This window comes from Rhodnius prolixus, unplaced genomic scaffold (assembly GCF_049639745.1).
Source record: "Rhodnius prolixus isolate KJV_2025 unplaced genomic scaffold, Rpr scaffold_5, whole genome shotgun sequence".
NCBI lineage: Eukaryota > Metazoa > Arthropoda > Insecta > Hemiptera > Reduviidae > Rhodnius > Rhodnius prolixus.
The window spans coordinates 24,286,291-24,312,217 of record NW_027411624.1 but is presented as its reverse complement, the minus strand read 5'-3'; the positions used below and the strand labels follow the sequence as shown (position 1 = coordinate 24,312,217).

At 32.4% G+C, this 25,927-nt stretch overlaps 1 protein-coding gene across 2 annotated transcripts in view; it reads left to right on the top strand.

Annotated features, from left to right (window-relative positions):
* LOC141458953 (synaptotagmin-15-like) overlaps positions 1–25,927 on the top strand; it is a 147,155-nt gene that overhangs the window by 68,069 nt on the left and 53,159 nt on the right. For both annotated transcript variants that reach the window (XM_074137578.1, XM_074137579.1), the window contains exons 4-5: positions 17,514–17,641; positions 21,266–21,485. In XM_074137578.1, the coding sequence (XP_073993679.1) occupies positions 17,514–17,641; positions 21,266–21,485 (348 nt within the window). The remainder of the gene's footprint in view (positions 1–17,513; positions 17,642–21,265; positions 21,486–25,927) is intronic.

Below are 25,927 nucleotides of genomic sequence, written 5' to 3'. Positions count from 1 at the left end.
TTTAAATGATTCAAGGAAAATTATACAGCCCAAGTAAAAGGTTGTGTAACTCTTTCTTAGTTACTACGGTTGAAATTGCTTAGATAACACCTGCTTTGCTAAGTTACCTTTGAAGATGTGTTATGTAAACCATTATTATATAATTTCTCTTGAAAATTATATTTCTAAAATTTATATTGTATTTTCATGTTTATATAGTAGGGAAACAAACAAATATTGACTCGCTTTGAGGTTCTTTTGTTGTTGCAATTCTCAAAGTTTTGATGGAAGAATTTTCTGCAAATTAAAATGGTAATAATTTTCAATTCAAATAAATAGGTAATCAATCACATTTGTGTGTAAAGGTTAGAAATAGTTAAATAAAGAAAGTCGCAAAGAACTGAAAACATTCGGTACGATTGCACTCAGGGTTGACTGTGTCAGTTCTGAACGAAAATCTGTGGCAGACGGCTAATCGAAATTTGCATGATAATTTCTTTTATTTCCCGTATTTTGTTTTCATTCATAAATCAGTTATAAAAAAAGTTAAAAAAAATTATTATACCTAAACCAATATCAAACAAGCGAATTAAGAATTATTTTAGTTTTAGCGAACTTCAGTATTTTGTTAAATCCAACTTTTAAAGACACTTTCGAAAACTTAGGATAGAAATTTGTTGCTGTAACATTTTCTTGTATTAGTAAAATAAACAAATAACTATTTCTTTATTTTCTTTATCAGCTGCTGTAAAATATTTCATAACTTCCATTGCCCTCTCGATTTCATCCACTTAAGTTTTTGCTACTTTTTTAAATTCAAATCTGCTCCTCAACCATAAGCTGTATTCTTCATTGGTTATTTATTTAAACTTCGCACTTTTAACTAGGCTGATATTGTTTATTGTAATTGTTTCCCAAGTGGTGAGAAGACGTTCATTGTTTTTGATTGAGTTTATTTCTTTTACTTTTTAAATTGTATACGTACCTACTTATCGAGGATACGAGGTATATATTTATATTATTGTAGTAAGGAATTAATTTGAGTTCGTAATTTCGTATTTTTGAATAGAAAAAATAAAAATAACTAAATATTTAAAGGACAAAAAAGATAAATCCGGACGATTGAGCTGAGCTAGTAAACTGGGAGTCTGGTTGGATTTTTAGTTATTTTTAGAGGGAAAAAAATGAAACTGGAGGTTTCGGTTCAAACTACTCTGCCTCTTCGCTACCATGAAGCTAGAAGCAGAGTGGGCCGTTTCATAATTCTTTCCCTCCTTTTAAGTACTTTGTTAAGGAAGGCCAGGAAGCTAGGACACCCTCTGCAAGGAAATAAAGTTGAAATGGATTTAACCTACTTTTTCCCTTCTCTTTTACTTATATATTATGTACGCTCCTTAACTTTTTTAATTTTTCACTACTTAGTTACTGAAAAAAAGAAAAGAAAATCATTTATAGATATAGAAAACCAGAAACATGCTTTCAGTCCCAATTACATGCGTGGCTCCAGTGAATACATTTGATTTAAATCTCTTTCATTAATTCTACTTGTACTTAGCTTCGAATGCAAACTGCAGTTTGCATTCGACTTTTAGCTTACTTAGTGAATAATAACTGAAATGGCGATCCTCTAGAGGAGTAATGGCTTCACACCCTTTTCATAAAAAATCATAAATTTGGGCACTTTGTTACTTTTATTTGGAAAATGTTTCTAAAAAAATCAATTCTAGGAGATATAAGGAGATGAAGTTTGGGAGTTTTGCATTTCCTTCATATTTCGTATTTTATTATTATTATTATTTTTTTTTTATGATTTAAGGCGCGTCAACATCTGAGGTTATTGGCACCCGGAGCGTTTTTCAGTGCACTGCCGGCCGGCCTCCGGACAGTGTTCTCTCGTTACAGATAACACTGTCCATCACCGGACATTTTATTATTTTTTTATTTATTTATTTATTTATTTTTGGCGCATCAATAGCTGAGTTTATTGGCGCCCGGAGCTTTTTCCAGTGCACTGCCGGCTTCCGGACAGTGAGCTGTAAGAAGCTCCTAGGAAGAGAAAATCTAAGAGTCAGCTGCTGGATTTGAACCCGGGACCTCCGCGTGGGAGTCCGCAGTACGCTAACGTCATAGCTAATCCCTTCCCTCTTTTATTATTATTATTATTTTGTATTTAAATTTATTTTTAGGTGTTTCATAGTGGATCCATCTCTCATTTAATGTAATAAGTTAGCATAATAAATTATTTTAATCTGTTCTATAAAGTTGTTGCAAAATTAGTTATCAGTTTTTAAAAAAGGGCCTTTCTTATATTTTTTGTTTTAAAATGTATTGTACACCTCTTTTTAATGTGCTTATTACCTCTTTTATTGCCTTTAATCGCTGATCGTTCAGCACAATGTTATGTACTCTTTCATATTTTTAATTGTTGTTGCAGATTTGCACATTTTACTCGTGTTATAACTTTTAAAGAAGCACGATCATGTTTAAATTCAGTCACTCTCCTTTTTTTACCGTGTTGAAAATGTAGAAGCAGAATCTTTATAAACTTTAATAATTCAGGAAGAATTTTATGACGGTATATTTGTACTTAATTCACTCTAACGTTTTCTTTTACAAGCCAAATAAAGAATACTATTCAATAGATCAAGTTGACGTTATTGCCAATGCGTATACAACGAAAACTAAATTATTGATAGCAATTCTATCTCGGTACTGAAATCTTTTCACCTTGCTCTAGTAATAACTTTCGCAATAAATGTCCTGGGATAGAAATTTTGCATTCTAGAAAATTTCTATGCTGAAAATATTTATTTTATATAACATATATTCATATAAATTATTATTATTATTATTTTTTTTTTATGCTTTAGGGCGCGTCAACATCTAAGGTTATTGGCGCCCGGAGCTTTTTTCAGTGTACTGCCGGCCGGCCTCCGGACAGTGTTTTCTCGTTACAGATAACACTGTCCATCACCGGACATTTTATTATTTTTTTATTTATTTATTTATTTTTTTTTGGCGCATCAATAGCTGAGTTTATTAGCGCCCGGAGCTTTTTCCAGTGCACTGTCGGCTTCCGGACAGTGTTCTCTCGTTACAGACAACACTGTCCATCACCGGACAGTGAGCTGTAAGAAGCTCCTAGGAAGAGAAAATCTAAGGGTCAGCTGCTGGATTCGAACCCGGGACCTCCGCGTGGGAGTCCAGTATGCTAACCTCATAGCTAATCCCTTCCCTATTATTATTATTATTATTATTATGTATATATTTAAGCTAAATTAAGCTTCACATTCAGTATTCGTTTTTCAATGTATTTTCAGTTGCAAATTAACTATTTTTTGCGTGAAAATTTTCGGCCCGCACCATATTTTCCAATGATTTTGCTTGCCTCTATTGGAAAAAGTCAGTTCAGGGTGCGGGTGAGTTCAGATTGACTCCAGTCCAATGCCGCAGACAGTTCTGAAATTACATTTATATTGGAAAAAGCTGTTGCCTCCTCTTTTTTTTTTATAGGGTACTCCCTTTACTCTCTCGCTATATATATAAATGGAAAAAAAGTCTACAATATACATTCGGGGGTTTTATTTATTAATCCACTTGAAGCAAAGGTGGTCAATTTCTCATAAAAAAAAATGTTCTGTTATTAGCATGAAATACCATTAGTTGGAGTTGAATTAGGTAACTAAATTTCCTTCAAGGCACACCTTTTTAATATAGTTATTTTTAAAATGAAATAAATTTTAAACAAATTGGCTAAAAAAAAAGAGAAAAATTTACATTTACATGATTTATGAACTAGGCGCAAACTTGTTCAGCCTTATGTTTTGAAATCGTAATTCCTCGTCTTTGATTCGAGCTATTCCCAGTTTGTATCGTCAGATCTTACTACCCAAATTGTTGTAAAAAAATCTGTCTGCGTCGAAAGATGGAGGTATGTCGGCTTCATAGAATCGTTGTCCCCCCCAACTGCTGTCACTCCTCCTTTTTTTTTTGATAGTCTTCTTGGATGGCCTTCGAACTACCAGGTATTGGAGGGTGATGATAGCTTTTAATTTGGGGAAGTCTTCTTCTGAATATCTTTTGTGAATGAAAGGTTATATTCGTTTAGCAAGTGGTGATTGATTGTTTGTTAGTCTTCAAAATGAGAAGGAATTCTGTAGCATATGCGCAAAATGATAGAATTTCGCGCCACATAAAAGTACTGCATTTGTACGTGAATTTTACTAACTAAATTTGTAAAAAATGCATGTTTACAAGCAGCTGCAATGAAATACAGAATTTGATATGCCTGCTGGTAGGAAAAAAGTTTCAGAACTCTAACAGAAAAATTATATTTTTTTCGAGATCACAACATGTCAAACCATAGTTCACAAATGAAAAGGTTTCACATAGTTAATTTATTAAAAACATTTTTGACTTCAGCATAATTTTAAGGACTTTGAATCATGGGTTTCCTGATATTGCTATTTTTTTTTTCTAATTGTGTAGCTGTTTTGTTAGTTTCGAAACGTCTTTTATTATTACTTCTTGAAAAATGAAACTACTGTAAAATAGAGTTATGAGGTCTGTAAATTAAGTAATGAGACTGATTTTTTTTAAAAAAAATTTATTCAAAAAGAATTACAATTCTATATTGTCTCCTTCAAAATAACTTCCTTCTGAAGCCACACAGCGCTGGAGACGTTTCTTCCACTCCTCATAGCAGTGATCGAACTCCGATACTGGAATAGCCTTCAGCTGGTCGGTTACAGCCGTTTGAATGTTTTCGGCTGTCCCCAAATTGGTTCCCTTGAGGTGATTTTTCAACTTTGGGAAGAGAAAAAAGTCACAAGGAGTCAAGTCAGGCTAATAAGGAGGCTGAGGAGCTACAGGAATGTTTTTACTGGCCAAAAACTCGTTTATTGAAATTGCTGTTGTGACAAGGCCCAAAAAAGCAAGCATGGCGAAGTCGAAGATCAAATGCATGCTGTTTTGTTTTTTCGATATCCATGGAATCGTCCACAAAGAGTTTCTACCTCAAGGTCAAACGGTCATTCAACACTTTTAACGAGAGGTTCTTGAAAAACTTCGAAAAAGGGTCAATTCGTGTGAGACCAAACATCAAGAACAAGTGGGTGTTGCATCACGATAATGCTCCTTGTCACACAGCAATTTCAATAAACGAGTTTTTGGCCAGTAAAAAAACATTCCTGTGGCTCCTCAGCCTCCTTATTAGCCTAACTTGAGTCCTTGTGACTTTTTTCTCTTCCTGAAGTTGAAAAATCACCTCAAGGGAACTCATTTTGGGACAGTCGAAAACATTCAAACGGCTGTAACCGACCAGCTGAAGGCTATTCCAGTATCGGAGTTCGATCACTGCTATGAGGAGTGGAAGAAACGTCTCCAGCGCTGTGTGGCTTCAGAAGGAGGTTATTTTGAAGGTGACAATATAGAATTGTAATTCTTTTTGAATAAAACATTTTTTTTAAAAAAATCAGTCTCATTACTTAATTTACAGACCTCGTGTGTTACTTAAATTAGTTAATAGACAAATATGAAACAAAATAGAAATGACTCTGACAGAGTTTCTTAGTTTATGATAATACTTGGCAGGAAAGTGAAAAAAAATAAGCCCCCCCAGCTGCTAATTGCACTCACTAATCTTTCCCTTGATTTGGAGATTTTTATTTTTCATTTTTCTCTGAATAATGCAAAGTAATTTATCATCTTGAGCTACGGCCTCCTCTTCCAGTTGTAAAGAGAATGGAGTGCTTAGTACAATAGCATCATCAGTAGGAACATAGTTCTCATTAAGAGGGGACTTAGCGCTGGTGCTTACCCAGCGCTTTTTTCTTACTAGCCTCTCTCCTTCATATTGAAACACTTTTTGAAACAATGCGTATGCTTCAACTCTTCAATAAGCTCCGTATTTTTAGAAAAAATTGCTTCACGTTCAGCGTTCAGTAAAGTAATGCATACTAACTCCTGAACGTAATACTGCTTATTCGCTGGGTTAATATATTCTTTTCTTCTCTCACAGCCCTTGTTACGATTTTTAGATGTACCTCATATCTACACTAAAATTATTATTCTTCTGGTAAAAAAAGATTCGAAGTTATCTCCAAATTCAAATGAAACCAAGACTAGATAATTATAGGAATTCTGTTAACCCGTTCAGTACTGCAGCATTTACATCAGAATAATAATTTTCCTACTTGGAGTTGTTGGAACGGTATACATATATTGAAGTGGTACTTTTTAGAAGACTGCTTAACATTAATTCCTACCCATAAACTTTTCTTATAGAAATTTTATTGAAAAAAGTAAATAAATGATTTCATTAGAAACACGATATGACTTAAAAATCAGAAGAACCATATTCAAGAAACCTATTTCTAAAAAATTAGACATTAAAGGGACACATTCGGTTAGCAAATTGCCTAACCAAGGTGATTTTGTCGAAAAGCTTTTTATCGACAGGGCACCTAGACCAAGTATAAAATTTGTATACTGTTAAGTTTTTTTTTCCCCAGCATGTAGTTGTTACATTATGCAGATAAATATTATATACAAAACTCACATCAGCTTATAAAAGCAACGTTTTTTATGCTCTGGGGACCTCAATCGGATCTACAGGTGAAAACTAAAAAATAGCAAAGCATCTAGAATACAATACTTTCTCTTACTAGTTCTGTAAGAGAAATTAAAAAGGTAATAAAAAAAACAAAACAACTAACGAACAGAAAACAGATTTATGTTACAAAACTCAATTAATAATTGTTCAATAGAACTTTATTTTCGTTATCTCTTTGTTATAGGATGAGTCTGTGATTTTAATTCTTTATTAATAAAGTTTTAAAACCAACTCTGCCGCTGACTAATCGATTTATTATTGTGAAATTGTAAAAAAGAACGAGAAAAAGCTATTTGCGCGATAGAGATAAATTTGCTAGGAACTTTGTTGCAAAACTTATTGTTTACATTAGTGAATAACACCTCTTGCTTACCGTAAATTATGTTGTGAATATGTTTTCTGATACTGATTGCTTTCTTCTTTGTCACATTTTATCACAATTTTATAAGGCTGGGGCTAAATTAATGGTCAATGAAAGTTTTGAACGTCCAGTTTCGTTTTTGTTGTCTGTGTCGGATTTCGTGTCAGTCGATTTTTTTCAATATACATTGCGAGTATCTTGAGAATAAATTTTGTTTATAAGGTAAAAATAAGGGAGTATAGAGATTATGAGAAGGTTTTGGAACTGATTTGAAGCTATTTTCAAGAACAGTGGTGGCGAATTGAAAAGAAACGCAAGTAAATTAACACTTCCATTAATGAATTTTTAAAAATATAAAATAATAAATTAACATAAACTTAAGATCAGATGCGGAGTCAGATACAGAATGGAAAGAGCATTTTTCATTTTCAAGGTAATTTGTTCACACTTACCATACAAAAAATAATATTTCTATTTTGATGTTCCAGTTAAAGATATATAACTTTCCAATAGATGAAGATAAGTATAAATGGAACGCAGAAGACGTTTGCCATTGTTGTATTCTACCGGAAGACTTTATGCATTTTTCATGACCTGCTTATTATTTGAATCAATTAGAATAATATATTTGAATCAGTAATCTGATGGATAGTAATTGGCCTCCTCAAAATAGTAATAAATAATACGTATAATATCTACTATTTCATTATAAAAACCCTAAAAATTAACTGTTAATAGCAGATGCACTTAAGTATATATTATAAATTTATGTCAGTTCCATATAATATTCTAAATTATCGTATTATAAAATTTATACATTTATTTATTTACTATTTTCTCTCTCTTTCTTCTCTATATCAGCAATCTAAAAAAGGTAACATTCCATTTTGAATTTATCTTATTTTCTTATTTTTAATAATGTTATATTTATTAACATGTTAGTGTACTCTTTTTCTCTACTTTGTTTGTAAACAAAGTTAGCTTTGGCTTAGTATTTAATCAATGTAATAAGTTATTGTGGTTTTGTGGATATAAAATTTGGTATCTTGATAAAATGAAAATTTCAATTCTTCAACTTGTTCAGTTATAAATCTTCAGCATGAAATTTTGTTTTTAAAAAAAATTAATGTATATCAGGTTTAAATTCCTTTTTGTAAAAAGATCAGAATTTGTTAACCATGTTTTTTTTTAAATTTATTATATATTTTCATTTATGCATGCAGCGTTTACCCTTCTGTAATTAGTTTTCTTTAATGGTTTATCACTTACATACAGGATAAAAATAATAAATAAACAAAATAAGATTTCGTCGTACATATCTGCGACCGCAATCTTTTTTTCCTCACAAGGAAATCCTCTTTTCGAAAATTGTTTGCTGTAGTCCTCTTGCCCGGAACATAAAGAAATTGGTATTCAAATAAGGCTTTCTCTGGCCATTGCTGATAAAACGTTTTTATTATGTTTAAAGGTCTGATGATTCACCAGGTTTAACTGCTTGGTTTTTTTTGCAGTATCTTATGTTTAGCTGTTTGAGAATGTCTAATGTCACAGTTCCTTTAAGAACTCTCAGAATTACTTATTCCTGGATTCCTTGTATTTTGGCTAGATGGCCTATGCTACCGTGTCCCCTAGGTTTAATGTGGCAGGCTGTACTGAATAAAACTCCTGCCTAGAGTATTTGATTGGACATAGGGGCTCCGTATTTTTTCTCACTGATCCCCACATAAACCGTTCACTCTCTCATATTATGTGCACTACCATTTCCTCCTCTCTCTGTCTAAAACTATCCGTTACTTCTTTCTACAATGGCTTCAACAGTAGCCCTGCTTCTGCTGTGGCTTCCATTCTACTTTCTTGAAGCCGTCCATTTCTACACAGTCACCTGACAACGTAATAATATATCAGTAAATCCGTAAAAGAAATAGTGATGTTTAGCATACTACTAATTTTTTTAGTACAATTCATGAAATGTTTTTTATTTTCTAAGGATTCGAGCAGATGAAGATTCAGAAATTTTTTATTCAACGCATTTTCACCTCTTGCAGCAGTAGGAGCAGTTAGGGTATAATTAAAATATTTGTTTAATTTGCAAAATTTTAATAGCTTTTGGAAAAATGTTTTATTTGATTAAATGACACCATTGTTTGAGTGGTAGCTATACTATAACATGATTATGTAATATTTATGTTTACAGCAATGTTTGCTGTCGACTAACCGAACGGCTGCAACTGACACTGATTGCGTCATTACTGAGATTAAATAGAGAAACACTTATCACGTGGCTGTAATAGGTACGCCTGACCACTCTGGAGAGGGCAGATAATAGTTTCTTATTGTACTCTAGGCATAATGGCTATTCTATGTTTATTTTCTCACCCCAGATCGTAAAAATTCATTAAAACTTCCGCAGAGATTTTGTCGATAGATGTACTTTCTCCTTGCCAGAACGCTTACATGAGGGCACTGTAAAAGTATTTAATTCACTTCTTATGATTTCTCGATAAGGTGCAATCGGTGACTCTTATTTGTTCACTGATATCAATTTTAATAATCAATATATTCTTCAAGTTTGAAATAAATGAAAGTTAACTATATTTGTTATAATTAGACATTGGTGTGTGATGTTGGCCCACACTTATGAATAATTTATTCAAGTTAATGATGGTGAGCGTAGATCAAATAAATGCCAGAATGTTATTGTTATATTTGCTTAATAATGACTTCTCGTAATGAAATCGTTGTTATATATCGAGCTAATATAATTCGATTTTAGTGTTGTGATACGTAGAATTTAAAAAAAAAGAAAAGTGAAATCTTTTTATCTCTTCTCGTCTAACAACCCGGTATGGTATGTTCTCCTCGAGGAAGAAAACTATTATCTTTCTCCAGATTCTCTTTCTTTCTAATATGGCCATCTTTGATTCCATAACCTCCAATACGGCTGTACTGTTGAACAGATATGAATCTTCTTGACATTCCATACGATATAATATCTTTTCGAACATCCATTAGCTCTCAGATATCATCGTCCCGATTTCTTTGTAGTTTGGATATCGTAGGCCATTCATCTTCTTTGCTCTTATGATGATAACAGTTATGATCATATGATTAACTGATGTCCACAGTTACGCCGTTTTGTAATTTTATAAGAAATAAAGAATTTTTATTATTTAAAATAATTTATTCTTAATAATTGTTAAAGAAAGATTGTACGGAAAAACACTAGTTAGAGCCGGGCCTAACTTATGAGGTAAATTCCTAATAAAAATAAAACTTAACGCCGGCCATTACCTGCGCAAACTTCACAACTTTGACCTAATTACTAGGGTGTTATTGCTTCCATTTTAGTACTATAGTTCATCATGTGTGTCAGTAAGCAGCTATGTAACTTGCACTGTAATTTCTAATAAAGTTGTTCTGTTCACATAAAAATGTAAGGTAAGAAAACCCCTCCAAAATACTTTCTTCTGCTGCATTATTGTGCTTTTAATAAGTAAATGTAGGTCAACATTTTCAGCCAACGAAAAGAAATTTTAGCCATCATCAAATTTCTATTTAGAGCATTCCGAAGTTGGAGATCCAACTTACAATATATATATTCTATATATGTATATAGATATCAAGTACTAGTTATAGATTTGTTAAATTTAAAGTATTTTTTAAAAATTTTAATGAGAAATATAACTATGTATTAAAAAACCCATTTTCCGAGGTCTACCCTATTGTTTTTCTGATTTTTTCTTGTAATGAAAGCTGAGAGCAAACAATTTCTTATCTTTTTTACAGAAAACGGTAATTTACTACTAAATATTTCATTTTAATGGCTCCAGTAATACGGGCTGTCAAAGTCGCAATAACTATAAACGCCAACTACCCTTACTTATTTCCAGAACATTTGTTTTTTAGGGAGTACTTGAAGAAGCTTCCTCCAACTGATGGGGCTTGATGAAGCGAACTTAAAAAAGTTAATTTGTTCACTAATCACAAATTTTCTCGTTATCATTTTGAAACATAGATAGTACATTTATTTATTTATTTGTTTTGTGAAATCACATACAAACAGTGTTGTGCTAATGAATACAAAAGTAAACTAATACTTGCACAGTATAAGTAAAAAAAGAAACTTTCATTAAATAAATACTAATATAAAGTGTAAATGAAACTGAATAAACTATAAGATAACCTAAAATTAAGATTAAACAGGCAAACTACAATTTAAATCAATAAAGTTGGGCTCTTCTTCTCAGACATTCTTTTGAATAAATAAAAACATAATTCATAATAAATTCATCATTTGAACCAAACAGAGGAACATACAAAAAGGACATCTTTCTAAATATTTCTGTCTAATTGAGTGATACGCTGGACAAATAAACAATATATGTGGCAAATCTTCATACACTTTCAAATCACAAAACTGACAGAAAATTTTTAGATTGATTATGTACTTATTGGGTAAATCTTTAGAATAGCTCCCCGGAGGCGTGGCCTAATTCGAAGTGATTCTGATTCGCTGTTACTATTCAAATATAAATATAAAACTATTTCTTTATTTTATATTTACACTTAAATCTAGCGGGTTATATGGTAACAGCGAATCAGAATCACTTCGAATTATTTATTTATTTCTTAATGGGGGCTTCGCCCCCCACACCCCCTGATTTTTTTCTTAATTCCCCCTCCTAACCTACCTAATCACCCTCAATTTTTTAATTTGTGTCACAAGATTCATTACAATAATTACACAGAACAACACAAAAGAAACTTACCTTATTCTGTGGAGTCCTTTTCCTGAGGAGGGTATACCTGACGAACTCCCTCCAGATAATCTCTCCATACAACCATACAAAATCAACATCCATACAAAATTTTATAACATTCATTACTCCAACCTCACTCACACAACAATCATGCTTTAATTTAAAAAAAAACTGCAAATTTAAAACGCTCATACTCATAAAGTTTCAAAAAAACGGCACCTCAGGTCACATACAGAGCACTCGCGGGAACTATTAATACATTAAACAGGAAGCAGTTGCTAGGCAGTAAGTGTACTGCGCATGCGCGCGAAACATAAGCGTTACGAAATTCGCACAATCCGAAACTTCATTGGCGGGAAGTAGTTTAAATTTTCACCGGTAGGTGCGCTGTACTTCCCACCCCCACCCCCTAAAAATAAACAGGCCACGCCTCCGGGGCGCTATTCTATAGATTAGCCCTAAGTTCTTTAAATAAAGTTTATATTTGGATAGTACTATAGATTTCACAAAACAAATAAATAAATAAACATAGATAGTACATATGGTCTTGCTGCCACTATTTATTATACTTATTATTTATTTAGTACATTTATGTACAGTTTTACGAAAATTCACTTGTTTCCATAAACCGATCCTGTATATTCTGTATTTATGCCGAGCATGTGAATACCAAATTAGGAATAGTTCGCATTTCCTTTCAGCTTCACGGAAATTTAGGAGATGATATGCTTTCTCTTCAAGAGGAAAGTTACAAATTAGAGCCTGCTAAAGATGGTTGGAACCTTAGCTAAAATTAATTGTTTGTCTCTGATTTGATCCGTAGGTAATGATAATTGTTAAGTCTGCGGAATGTTAGATTAAATGATGAATCAGATGAGGAGATTAAAGAAGTTATGATTTTAAGCGTAAATGTGATTGCATCCGGTGTACCCTCCAAAAAATATTAAGTTTTCTAATTAATATTTGAAAACCATAATTTAATTTAAAAAATAAATGTTGATCTAAATTAATTAAACAATTATAATGAGAGGCAAAATATGAAAACCAAAAAAAAAATTATACAATATTGGGCAAGATTATTAGTGAAAAAGGACTCATAGGGAAATGTTCTAAAAATAAAATAAATATCTTGGAATAAAAGAAAGAGAATGAAGGGACAATTGGAATATAATAGGAGTATGAAAAGATTTTATCTTGTGGAATGTATTTTTTTAACCACCCTTCCACCTTCAACCATTTCGGTTTTCGTTTAATTTTCTAAGCTGTGAATTGAATAGAATTTTTAAATAATTCCCAATTACTTAATTCAGTCAATCGGATATTTTGGATTTGTTCAATGGAAATTGTTTCTTTGAAATATTCATTTTTAATATATATTTATTCCAATTCAACATCAAATCAAAAGAAAATTGGTCTCTTTCAGGTACAAACAACTTTTTCAATCGATTTTAATTTAAGAAACTATTTATTTTTTTAATTTAAGGTGCGTCAACATTTTAGTGCACTACCGACCTCTGGTTTGTCTTGTTATAAACAACACTGTCCATTATCGGCTCCTAGAAAGAGAAAATCTAAAACCCAGCAATTGGATTCTAATCTGGCGTCTCCGCCTGGAGTCCAATCGCCAACCACTTAGCTAATTCCTTCCTTATCTAAACTTGTTATTATTTCTTGCTTCTATAATTTGCTTATGAGTTGATAGGTTCATTCCTTTTTTTCAAAATTATAGTCCAGGCTTTCTCTATGTTGTAACATTCGTATTTCAATAGGAAATGGTTGGCTGCAATCAGGATTGGACCTACAGCCGCCTTAACATTCTGGTCTATCGTTTGAGGCTTGGTGATCTATTGTTTCCTGCTTTTGATGTGACCTAAGTGTTTTAGGAATAGTTAGCAAGCTATTAATATGTAGAAATGTAGTTCCCTATATTATTATACTCTTTTTTGCAAACCCTGCTAGTTTTTTTTTTAAAAAAAAGAAATAGTTATTTATTTAACAAGTGTGGAAAGTAGTACTTTTCCTCACGCGAGGCATGGTTTGCACGCACGAGCGAGCGAAGCGATGCGAGTGCAAGTGCAAATTGCCGAGTGTGAGGAAAATACTTTACACTAGAGTTAAATATTATATTTTTTCTGCAACCATTTATTAACTAATAAAATTAAAAATTTCATTTTTACAGTCTACAAAAAGTAATTTATTTATTATAAACATTTATTGTTATATTACAATTATTTACATTACTTACGTATTTACATTACTTATTACATTTTCTGCTGTTTCTTTTATTGATGGAGGAGTGTTTTCTAAACAGGAATCACTAGAATCCATTTTAAATTTCTATAAGGTAACACTATAACCTTTTTAACTGTTATAATTAAAAATATCTAATTATTTATTAAAGTATTATTTTTATTTCTATATTCCTTTCAATTTTTATTTTATTTTTTAATATTCGTTTTTTAATTATTTAAATAAAATAAATTTAAATAAGCTTATTAGAGTTTTACAGAAAATATTTATGTTAATAACAAAACTTCTTATATCAAGGAAGCACAATAAAGTTTTTCCACTCACTTGTGCGGAAAGTGACACTAATGGGAATTTCCCCCCACTAGTGTGGGAAGTTGGGCATTACACAGCTGATTTTAATTGAGTAATGAGAACTTCCCTACATGGTTGCAGAAAAAAAGTTTTTGATATGACCTAGGCGATAGAGAAGCTTCCAATTAAAGCTCGGCTAAGAAATCCATTTCGTGACTTAAAATAGACTACAAAATGAAAACTTTAACCAGAATTAGATTTCCATGAAGTATAGTTCATTCCTAAACTTGAGGATTAATGTTGTGCTTCAAAATGTGTTTAGTTATTTTTTATTTTGTATTCTTAACCTTATACATTGCTCTTCTTAAAGACTGGTTGTCAAAAAATCAATTAATGTTAAACCAACAGTATACCAGTGTTCAGTATTTATGGCTGAGTTCCCCTAACATTTCAAATAAAGATCATATAAAGATCAAATCCCATACAAAAAAACTATTGTTACAGTACCGGCGAATACGTATTTGGAACTCACTCTAGATAGGTATAGATAAGAAATCGTCGAAATATAATAGAAATGATGCCAAAAACAGACAGCATTGGTCATAAAAAGGAGCTTGATCCTATTGACTCATTTTACAAGGCCCTGTCCAGAAGATGGATCAGTTGAAGAGCGAAGTTCCGCCTAATCACCGAACCTCTCGCCAATGAATATAGCCTTTTCAAGCTATCGGATAGTTTCCTTAGAAATAGAACTTTCACCAATAACGAATTCGTCAAATTCCTTGATTCTGAGTACCCAGTTTTTACAGTGATGGAATAAATCAACTAGATTACGATTGCGAAGATGAGCTGAAGCTAATAGTGTTTATTTCAATTACATTGAACGATTGATTCAATTTTAAAGAAACGCTCTGTAACCCGGAAAATTTTTCTTTAAAACTAAAAGGACTTAAAACTTAAATACAAAATTTTTATTATTTGAATTACAATTAATAATAAATTATATAATTTAAGTATATTAGAGAGAGCGAGCTAAAATCAAATCTCTTGTTAATAATTTAATAATTGTTTAGGAAAGCTAAATTTTAAACTAAATTATATTTACATTACCAGAAACAGTATTACATAATTACATTGTTAGCAGGAAAATTGAATTTCCTTTTAAAGAGGTCTGCCACAATGTCTTTAACAATGCGGAAAAGGAAAGTGGTGTACAGGTTTTACGTTTTACCATATTGTAAATACAAATGTAGACATAATGCCAATGTTCCATGTTAGGAGTACACTAGTTGTTGATTTTTCAAAATGGTAATTTAAGGCGCATCGATAACTGAGGTTATTAGCGTCCGAAGCTATTTACAGTACACTCCGGTCTCCGGACAATTATCTCTTGTTAAAGAGAACACTGTTGGAGATAGAACAGTAAGAAGCTTGCTGATACTATGGTATTTTAATAAAGGTGCGTTAACCTTAATAGCTACTAGTTTAGATATTATTAGAAATACTTTGTAAGAAAAAATTATGCTTCAACTTTTATTTGTAAACCGTTTTAATGGCATCATTAAATAGAGGTAGAGGAGAGTAATAAAATGGGCATTAACTAGATTCTACAAGGACATTTAAAACTATGAAAAATTTTTATGTCAGAGAAAAATATCTGCAAAGTTATTATTACTTTACACAGTTTCTACGAGTCATAGAGCTCCGCAGACTTCAGAATTTTGCGCTTTGGTACATGAGAACTGCCTCGTCCTATATTGGTATTATGAGATCACTCAGATTCTGCATAATTAGTATTATAAAAATGCGATTTTATTAGCAAAAATATTTAAAGTTTTTGGAAGAGGTATGCGTAATTATGAGCTTGTATTCAATTCTATCAACATAAGATTTTATTAACTTTTTTTTTATCGCTCAAGGAGTGTTGATAAAAGCCACACCATAGGCATAAATGATAATGTTCTCTTACTTGGTCCCTTACAATATAGTCCTTGCCGTCTTTCATGGATCACTAAAACTGGCAGTGTTTATCTTTTAACATTAAATTTTAAACATTGTCTCGTACTTTTTAATGTAACGTTTTTAGTGCGCCTATCTACGAGTTGAACACTTAAAGAACATATAACAGAAGGGGAATATCTATTTTCCTCTCTGGTAAATTAGTAGCCATTACCACGAACTTTTCTGTCATTAACTTGGTGATAGATATCTACGACTATTTCATACATTTTAGAGTCATTATTTCTCATAAAGTTGTACTCTCTGAACTGAATGTTAACTAGGCAACAGTATTATATAGGGAAAAGCCTGAAGTGAAAAACACGTGATTTCCCTCTAATACAGTTCTTAAAGTTTGACAATATTCTCCTTGTAAAATTTTATAATAACTCGTTAGCTGAGTATAGCTGAACTAATCATTTCTTTATTAAATAATTTAAGTAATTATATTAAGTAAGAAATTATCATTACCACTTAATAGTTACGCTGGTTGGAACTACATCAAAGTTGAATTGCTTTTGGCAGCTTTTCTAAAATGGCTAATGAAAATATTTTTATTATTAAGGAATTATTTTTATCATTTAACAGTTCTTTAATAAACTATTTTGTTATAGAAGAATCAAAATTTTAGTTGGAAATTTATTAAACATTAAATCAATCAAAAAAAAAAAAACGAATTAGGTATGCTTTTACAATGTGGTGCTACCGAGTTCCTCAGAGGGAATGTTACAATATATCCAAAAGACTCTGTTCGAATGCCGAAACATCTAAACTGAATATCAAGTTTTTTCGTTGAACTCATCTCAAGTTACATGATTTTCTTTATTTCCAAAGAATGTTTTTATTATCTTTGATTTTAATCGTCGTAACACTCATGTTACTTATATCCCTGACCGGTTTTGGACTCGCATACATCATTAAAGGTATATTAATCAGTTTGGTTAAGATATTTTGACTTTCCGCTTCTAACACTGTGGGCCTAACCAAATATTCAGCACTGTTTCTCCTGTTGGGTAGTTACTTCTTTCAGTCTTGTGTTTATTCTGCAAAATGTTTGTTAGTGAAAGGCCTAAGTTTTTATAATAAAATCATTCTCCGAAGATAGACGAAAGCCGAAATCGGTGGGAGTTAATCAAATATTGTATACGGCGGATTTAGTCGACGCTATTTAACAGCATTGCGGATCAAACCTTTCTGTCTAAAATATTAGTAATTATTTACATATAATTTTAATTATTGTTTTTTTTTCTTTTATTTCCAGAACTAGCGAGATTGACTTTCAACTTCCACAAATGAGAAAGACCGAATCGCTTGATGATCTTCTACCAGAAATGGAGGAAGTGAAAGATACGAAACCACGTCAGCTGCAGCACAGATCGAATTCTTTCAGTAAGTATCGGTGGATGAAAAAAAAGGAATGGGGAAACGTTTCTATATTAGTATTTATAGAAATTAATTAAACCAATGTAATGTCTACATTAAGAATCCCTTAGGTAATTATTTGTCGTAAAATTTGTGTCTTGTATCCTACAACGCGATTGTTAATTTTGATACTTAACAACTTTTTATTGAAACCATTTAGAATTATGATTATTAAAAAGTAATGTGGCCGAAAGAGGAATTCAATATAAGTTAAAACTTGGGTTATTTATAATACAAAGAGAGAGTTAACAACTTTTTTGCAGCACATTCTCGAGTAAAATATATTGTATTTTAAAACAGTTTTTGATAAAAACTTTGCTAAAAACTAAACTTTGGAAACAATTTTAAGTATTATTTTTATTACTAGAATTGCAATCTTTTAGAACCTTTGAAATTTAAAATTATGGCACTTAGAGTCTTGATTACCAGCTAAATATCTTTACAGAATAGGTGTTTGTTAGATTAAAAATATGATCGCAACCTATTAAAAGAGAAATAAATTTTTCTGATTTGGGCTCGTGTACTGTATAGTAAAAAAAAAAAGAAGCAAATTATACTAGATAGTTATTAGTCAGATAGCCACGCCAGCAGGGTGTTAGGTAATATAATCAGGGTATAAATATAATCAGAAATTCAATTAAGCAAATGTACTCTGTTTGGGAATTGGGAATCACAACCACATATTGATACTTTGATGAAAATTCCTTTGTGAAGTTATAGTAGGAATTATAATTGTATCCCCACGCCCTCTGTCTTTCACATATGTTTTTGGTGTTGCCAACAGTGTGGATTTCTAATTTCTAAGAGTCAAAAGCCTGGATATAAGTGGCAATGAGCGAATTTATTACTATTCTCTCTCATTTAAATAAATGAGATAGTTATCAAAAGTTCTAAAAATTTTCCGTTTTTTTTTCTCCTGTAACTATATCTGTAGTAATTTGTATCTTAATTAGGTAAAGTGCAGCATCTGGAACCGTTCCTTAATAAAGCCAGCGTAGAACGCTTTCCCAAAAGAGAGTTTGACAAACTTTGCCGTGCATATGGCCATAGAATTGACTTTAAAGATTCTTCTTCTTGCAGAGAATTAGAAAGGAAACGTTCGTGTTAAAACATACTACAAGCACTAAAATAAATGTGCTATTTGTGAGCTAAGTTCCTATTATTAGGCTTCAAGAATGAGCCTACAAAAATAAAATAACCACTGTCAGATTCTTGTCTCCGCCAGATGAAAATGTCAATTTGTACTTGTTAAATATTGATAATTTAATCTTTATTACTGCTGGCAGTATTAATCCGTATTCATCCGTAACTGCAAGCAGCAAACATTCAAAACCCATTAAATTTTGCTTTTAATTATGAATTCGTCATCCTCTTTGCTGAGGTTGGCTGACCATGATAACCTTTTTCTTCTCTCTTGCTCTTACTCACTGCACCGCCAACATGTCAACGATAAAACCCCTGGTATATGATGTTGGGAAGTTAGAAGTGAGCAAGCTACTAGTAAACAATGGGTTTACAAGACCCACAATATGTAGATGGGAAGAGATCAATAGTTACCCGTGGACTATTAATTGCTGTAGGCATTATTGTTTCCAGCGCCTAATTCCAGCAATGGTGAAAGCAAAACAATCAAAGACTTCGCATCAATATCTATATATCTGTGGATAAACATGTGTCCCATCGGCTTCTTTCTAAATCAATCAGTTTCGCCCCTGTAATTTCTCTCTCTGAGTGAGGATGTTAGCTAACCTTTTGTTTACTTTCGCTGGTTGAACCCTTAAAAAAGAAAAAATAGAATAAAAAAAATAAATAAACTGGACATTTTGCTATAAAGTGGTACGACTTCTAACTCATTTCTTTTACATTAAGTGCACAACTGTAGTTAACTCTCTATAAGACATGCAATTAAATGCAGTAAAGGAACAATGTATTATAAAATTTTGAGTTGCGAGAGTTTAAGTCTAAAGTTATTATAAGTTTCGTGTCAAGCAAAGTGATATATAAAATATTTTTGAAGTGTAATGAGAATTTGATTTAAAAGAAAGTAGAATTCGTCGCTGGTAAGAGGAACTGTGAACACGGGCATTTTGAAGAGCAAGAAACAAGATTATAGAGCTATTACAAGTAAATATTTTTTCAGAAAAGAAAGTAGTCGTAAGCTGCAGTTCTTTAAGTCACAAGTGCGCGTGATTCGCAAATGGAGATGAAATTCCGTGACTAATTTATTGCCAAAGAACCTGCTTCAAGTGTTACAAATTGGTAAATTACAAATACCATTGAGGATGCAGATTTTATCTGCATTTCATAAAAATAAGCCAGCCTATTCTAATTATAGATGTCTTTTCTAATATTAATAAATTTTTTAACGAGTAGCATAAGGCCAGATTGAAAGAAGAAATGCCACAATTTAAAGTAGAAGATGCCTTCTGTGATCTTATTAAAAAGATCGAAACGTTCAACAATATGTATGAAATTTTAAAGAAAAAAAAAAGATTTAGAATTTGTGTAAATAATTGTAGAAATATTTTGAAGAAAGTGCTAGAGTAGAACCACTTACATTTATATTTCATGTAAGTATTTCAATTTTAAACGTATTTCAGGCGGAAGATGCCTTGGCTTTTTCTGTATCAAATTTGTACTTCAGGCAGCGTAGAAGCTTTGGAAGAAGGAATTATGTAAGGAAAAGAAGCATAGTTCCATTGAGACTCCATCTCTTCTTTAGCATGAACAAAAATCTTAAATTGAGGCAATCTGAAACCGTTTTACTTCTGTTTAATTGATAACTAATTAATTGACTTTATTATTTAAATTTCTTAAATGTATATCTTTATTTATGCAATAAAGAAAGTATTTCCTCTTAGCAAAACTCGCGATAGTTCTTAAAGTTTTGAATGAACTTATTAAGAAACGTTTTTATCGATTATAGTTTAGCTAATACTTTTATTGAACAAATTTTCCTCCCAAAATTCTCACTCTGAAACTAGATATAACAAAAAATAAAATATAAATTTAACAAGTACGTTTTTGCCTTTAATTATAATTATAAATGTTAAGATTGAAACCCTCAGCTTTTTTCAGTGAGCTGGTAAGTAGGTAGTTGAGTTCCAATCCATTATCTACGCTTGGTAATCGCTTTGTTGAAACTTATACGGATAAAATTCGTAGATAAAATTTTTCAATGAAATTTTTCGCAACTTTCAAGTACAATTTCCATTACTTCAGTAGGTTTAAAATAAAAATTATAAAATTTAAACTCTTAAAAATAAACGTGAACTACTAATTTCGACCAATGCTAATGCCTCGTTTGTCTTTCTGTACCATTCCCATCAAAATTAATGTTTAAACTAAACCCTTACAATTTAAACCTAATTATAGATCACGAACGGCCATGTTCGAAACTATAATCCATTTAATTAATTTACCAGCCACTCCAAACCAATCCTTTCATAATGTAATTGCTCATGCATAAAATGTGATTTTAACATTAATTGTAATCAAAGTAATAACTCCCGGTTCGATAATAAACTATTAAATTACTGCTTAATTAGTAATTTGGCTAATAATTGAACTATTTAAATTCTATGATTACAGGCGGCGGTTACGTGGGTCTTGGTGGATTGAATCCTGAACTATATCGTAATCCTAGCGACCTGGAAGATGAACTGCACTATCCAGAAGGACATCTAGGTCGAGTCTGGTTCTATTTAAGGTATGAACCAGGTTGTGAGAAATTGTTGGTTACATTGTTGAAGATGAAGAATTTGCCCAGTAGAACTGTGGGCACTGCGAATGGATGTGATCCATTAGTCAAGTAAGTTAGCATATTTTTATGAATTTTCATCTCATTATAAAATTCATTTTAGTGTATACTCAAGTAATGACGAGTTAATTTCAGATTAGATTTTATTAGACTTACCATAATATTCCTTCCGAGCCCAGGAAAATTTCGAGATTTCAAAACTAAGTCCGTTGGGAAGTAGGCACATTAAATACTTACGGACAGGATTGCCCACATATCTGGAGTACTTAGTACTACAGAGGCTGGACAACACCAATGACTTTGAGAAATAAAATTCCCAGTTATAATTTCTGCATTATATTGTATTTTGAGAGGCACAATCAAACTGCCTGGAAAATTAAATGTTGTTTTTTTAACATGAAAACATAATAACTGACACAGCACTTTATTAAAAAGTAGTTGATATTGTATCCCTAGCATGAAGTTTTTTAAAATTTTAATTTATAAATGCGTCAAAACATTTAGTACAATTTACGAGGGTCGTTTGAAAAGTCCGTGCAAAAATAAAAACTACTTAATTTTTTGGGGTAAACCTTTTTTATTTTTCAACATAGTCTCCTTTTAGGCTTATACACTTCGCCCAACGCTGCTCTAATTTGTTGATCCCTTCCGAAAAATAGGATTTGTCCAAGTCTGAAAAATAGCCATTCGTTTCTGCAATCACCTCGTTTGAATAAAATCTTTTTCCCGCCAGCCATTTCTTCATATTGGGGAACAAATAGTAGTCCGAGGGAGCCAAGTCTGGAGAATAGGGGGGATGTGAAACGAGTTGGAACCCTATTTCCATTAATTTTGCGGCCACAACTGCTGAGGTGTGAGCTGGTGCGTTGTCGTGATGGAAAAGGACTTTTTTGTGGGCCAATCGTGGGCGTTTTTCTTGCAGCTCGGTTTTCAAACGGTTCAATAACGATGAATAATATGCACCTGTAATAGTTTTACCCTTTTCCAGATAGTCGATGAGGATTATTCCTTGCGAATCCCAAAAGACACTCGCCATAATCTTTCCGGCCGAAGGAACGGTCTTCGCCTTTTTTTGGCGCAGATTCCCCCTTGGTAACCCATTGTTTAGATTGTTCTTTGGTCTCAGGAATGTAGTGATGTATCCATGTTTCATCCACAGTGACGAAACGACGCTTAAAGTCCTGCGGATTCTTCTGGAACAGCTGCAAACCGTCCTTGCAACACTTCACACGATTTCGTTTTTGGTCAAGCGTGAGCAATCGCGGCACCCATCTTGCGGATAGCTTTGTCATGTCCAAATGTTGATGCAAAATATTATGTACCCGTTCATTAGAGATGCCCACAGCACTAGCAATCTCACGCACCTTCACTCTTCTGTCATCTATCACCATATCATGGATTTTATCAATGATTTCTGGAGTAGTAACCTCAACAGGGCGTCCAGAACGTTCAGCGTCACTTGTGCCCATATGGCCACTCCGAAAATTTTGAAACCACTTATAAACTGTTCTAATCGAAGGTGCAGAGTCACCATAATATTTATCAAGCTTCTCTTTAGTCTCCTGAGGCGTTTTGCCTTTCATAAAGTAGTGTTTAATCAACACACGAAATTCTTTTTCGTCCATTTTTTGAAAATCACTCGACTTCCTCGATTCAAACGAATGCCAAACACAAAGAAATAGACTGATCTGGCTGAAACTTGGTGTGTGTTCTTCCAAGAGATGCTACTGACTAAACATGACCTCGATACGCGCCAGTAGTGCTATCTCTCTGACTTTGCACGGACTTTTCAAAAGACCCTCGTAATTCATAATTCAGTTTGCTGGCAACATAAGCTTTTACTAACTACCTCATTCTTCAGACCTCATGTCATTCATTATTAAAAATTGGCTTTCTGTGGGGCAGATGTGCCTGGCAGGTTGAAAATGTATTCCATAATTTATAATTTATCAAATTTACCTTTAGCGTTCAGTCTAACGTATTTGGCAATTTTACGATTTGTATAAAATAAACTGGGCTAAATTATGTACTTGTTGGGTCTGTACCTTCAAAATGGACAGCCCTATTCAAAACCTGACCTGGTGAGCCACAGTTCAAAAACAGTATAAGGAGGGTTAGACTGTAGGTACTTCAGCCAGACGAGGCTAGTCCAAGAGTTGCAAAAGTAACCTTTCATTTTAAAGATTAAATTAGATATCTTTTCTTTGATGTTTAACGTACTGCTTCTTTTCAAGAACTATTGTGCCCCGTTGCTGGTGCTTGGCAAGACCTTACAGCATCCTCTATAAATATCTTAAACCAGAAAAATCGTCAAATCTGGGAAAGTTCTCTTCCAACACTTGGAAGCTTCTCAGTCATCTGAATTCTTCATTAGTGTAGGCTTCAATATCAATCAAGGGTTGTTTTGAGTTTCCTCCATCTACTGAAGAAATAAGATTATTAAGTGGCTTCTAATCCCCACCTAACAATCAAAACAGGTTTATTATGCCTGCCGATTGAAGTTCTAGTGTGAAAAACATCCCTTTTCTTAAGATCCAGAATTTTACCAACTAATTGTTTTCGCTCACTCTTTTCTAGTAATTCCAAAGCCAACTGCAAACCTAGCAATTTCACCTACACTGGATGTAAGGGACTATTTTCTTATAGTCAACGCAGGAGCTGGGCATACCCACTGTGTTTCATATTGTGGAGAATTTTTGGCGCTTATATGCTCTAAAACCAAGGTTGTTAAGTGAGAACAGTCAGACAATCGACCTGATCTGGATGACAAGACCTGCTCTCTATTACCGGTGAGACAGTTGTTTGCCGTTTGTCTTGACCAGAAGATGCTAGTGAGAAGAACTTAAATTTCGAAGTCGCAAGCTGAACATAGTAACTAGGTCTCCCGTTCAATAGCTCCAAGAGTTAATGACAGTTTTTTTTAATTGTTGTTCAATAGCAAATTCACTTAAAAATTGCAGTTTAATTAAAAAGTTTAAACAAAAGTAACAAATTTATGGAAGTTGCTATGTTTATCTAGTCACTATAGTGAGTGACTTCTACATACTTTGCCTAAATAACGAGCGAGATGATGTTCAGTTGTAGTCTGAAATGATTTTGGTTGAGACCACCTTGTCGTCCTTGATTAGTTAAAATTAGATTAGTTAGTAAATTAAAGCCTTTCTAATATTCCAAGTTTAATTTAATTACTCCAATTAAGGACTTTGCAGCGCAATATACGAACTTGCCATTTCAATTAAATTTAGTTGTACATTCTATTAAAATAATTTATGTGCACCAGATCTATTAATACATGCGGTTGCATTAACTTGAGAACACCCAATCTATTGCAGCATGTGACGCCACTGATCAATCACTTTTATTGGATACATTATTGCAGGAAAATTGATTTCAGTATTAAAAGGTGGACATTAGGCTACTTTAAAGTGCTGTTCCAATATATTGAATATTCTCCTTTCTTTAGAACATTAACTGAGGCAAATTTATCGTAAAAAGTCCGAGTTGAAAGTTAAGATTATTTAATGGCGAGATTAGATTTATTGTTAACAAGAAAATCTTATGAATATTAAAATTTAATATTACTTGTTGCATTATTATTTTAAATTAAGTCTCAAGGAGTTAAATTAAGATTTAACCATGGACTCAAGGAGGTCGTTGGTAATCTAAAACTTTATTGCTCCTCTGTCCTCCATTAAATTTTTTCCAGAAAGTACGTAATCTTATAGGAAAGAGATTCAGATTTTCTATGAGAATCTTATAGAAAATCTAAGGGTCTGTATCAAATTACATCTTTGCACTTAGAACTAAAACCTTCCATACTATTGCTATAATACAATGATACTCATTGAACGCATTGAAAGACAAGATTACAAAAAAACTGGAAGTCATTTGCGCGGAACAGAAGACAGTAGCTACTTTTTTTTTAAAGTAGAAGTATTAGATATTTGGCTAACTTACCAGAACTTTCATTAAAACTAAACATCTGTTGCATCATGACTGATTAATCGATGTCTCCGTTAAGTCATTAAAATGACAAGAATGTTATGAGGAATGAAATAATTGGCATTAATATTGTTTAACTCTGCATGCAAAAAAAAGAGAAGTATTTTCAAACATTATTCTGCTCCAATTTTATAAATTATAATACCCTTGGCAATAATTCCTGATATTATTTCGACTCAGTAGGTAACTAATTGTGTGGGTTTCCTTTTAGTCAATAAACTAACATTTCGCGAAGGGTCTGCTGAACAGGGGCTTGCTTGGCACAGTTTGGATTTCTGCCTATTATTTCGTAGGAACAAATTTCTTTCTATTGTATTTTTCAACTTACGAAGATGGAGTTTGGGATTAAGTTTAATATGTAAAAGGGTTGATGAGGAAAGTAATGAGGTGCCCAAAATAATTTTCGAAAATAATATATTGTTTTCTTCCTCTTAATTCTAGTAATCGAATATACGAGGGTCGTTTGAAAAGTCCGTGCAAAAATAAAAACT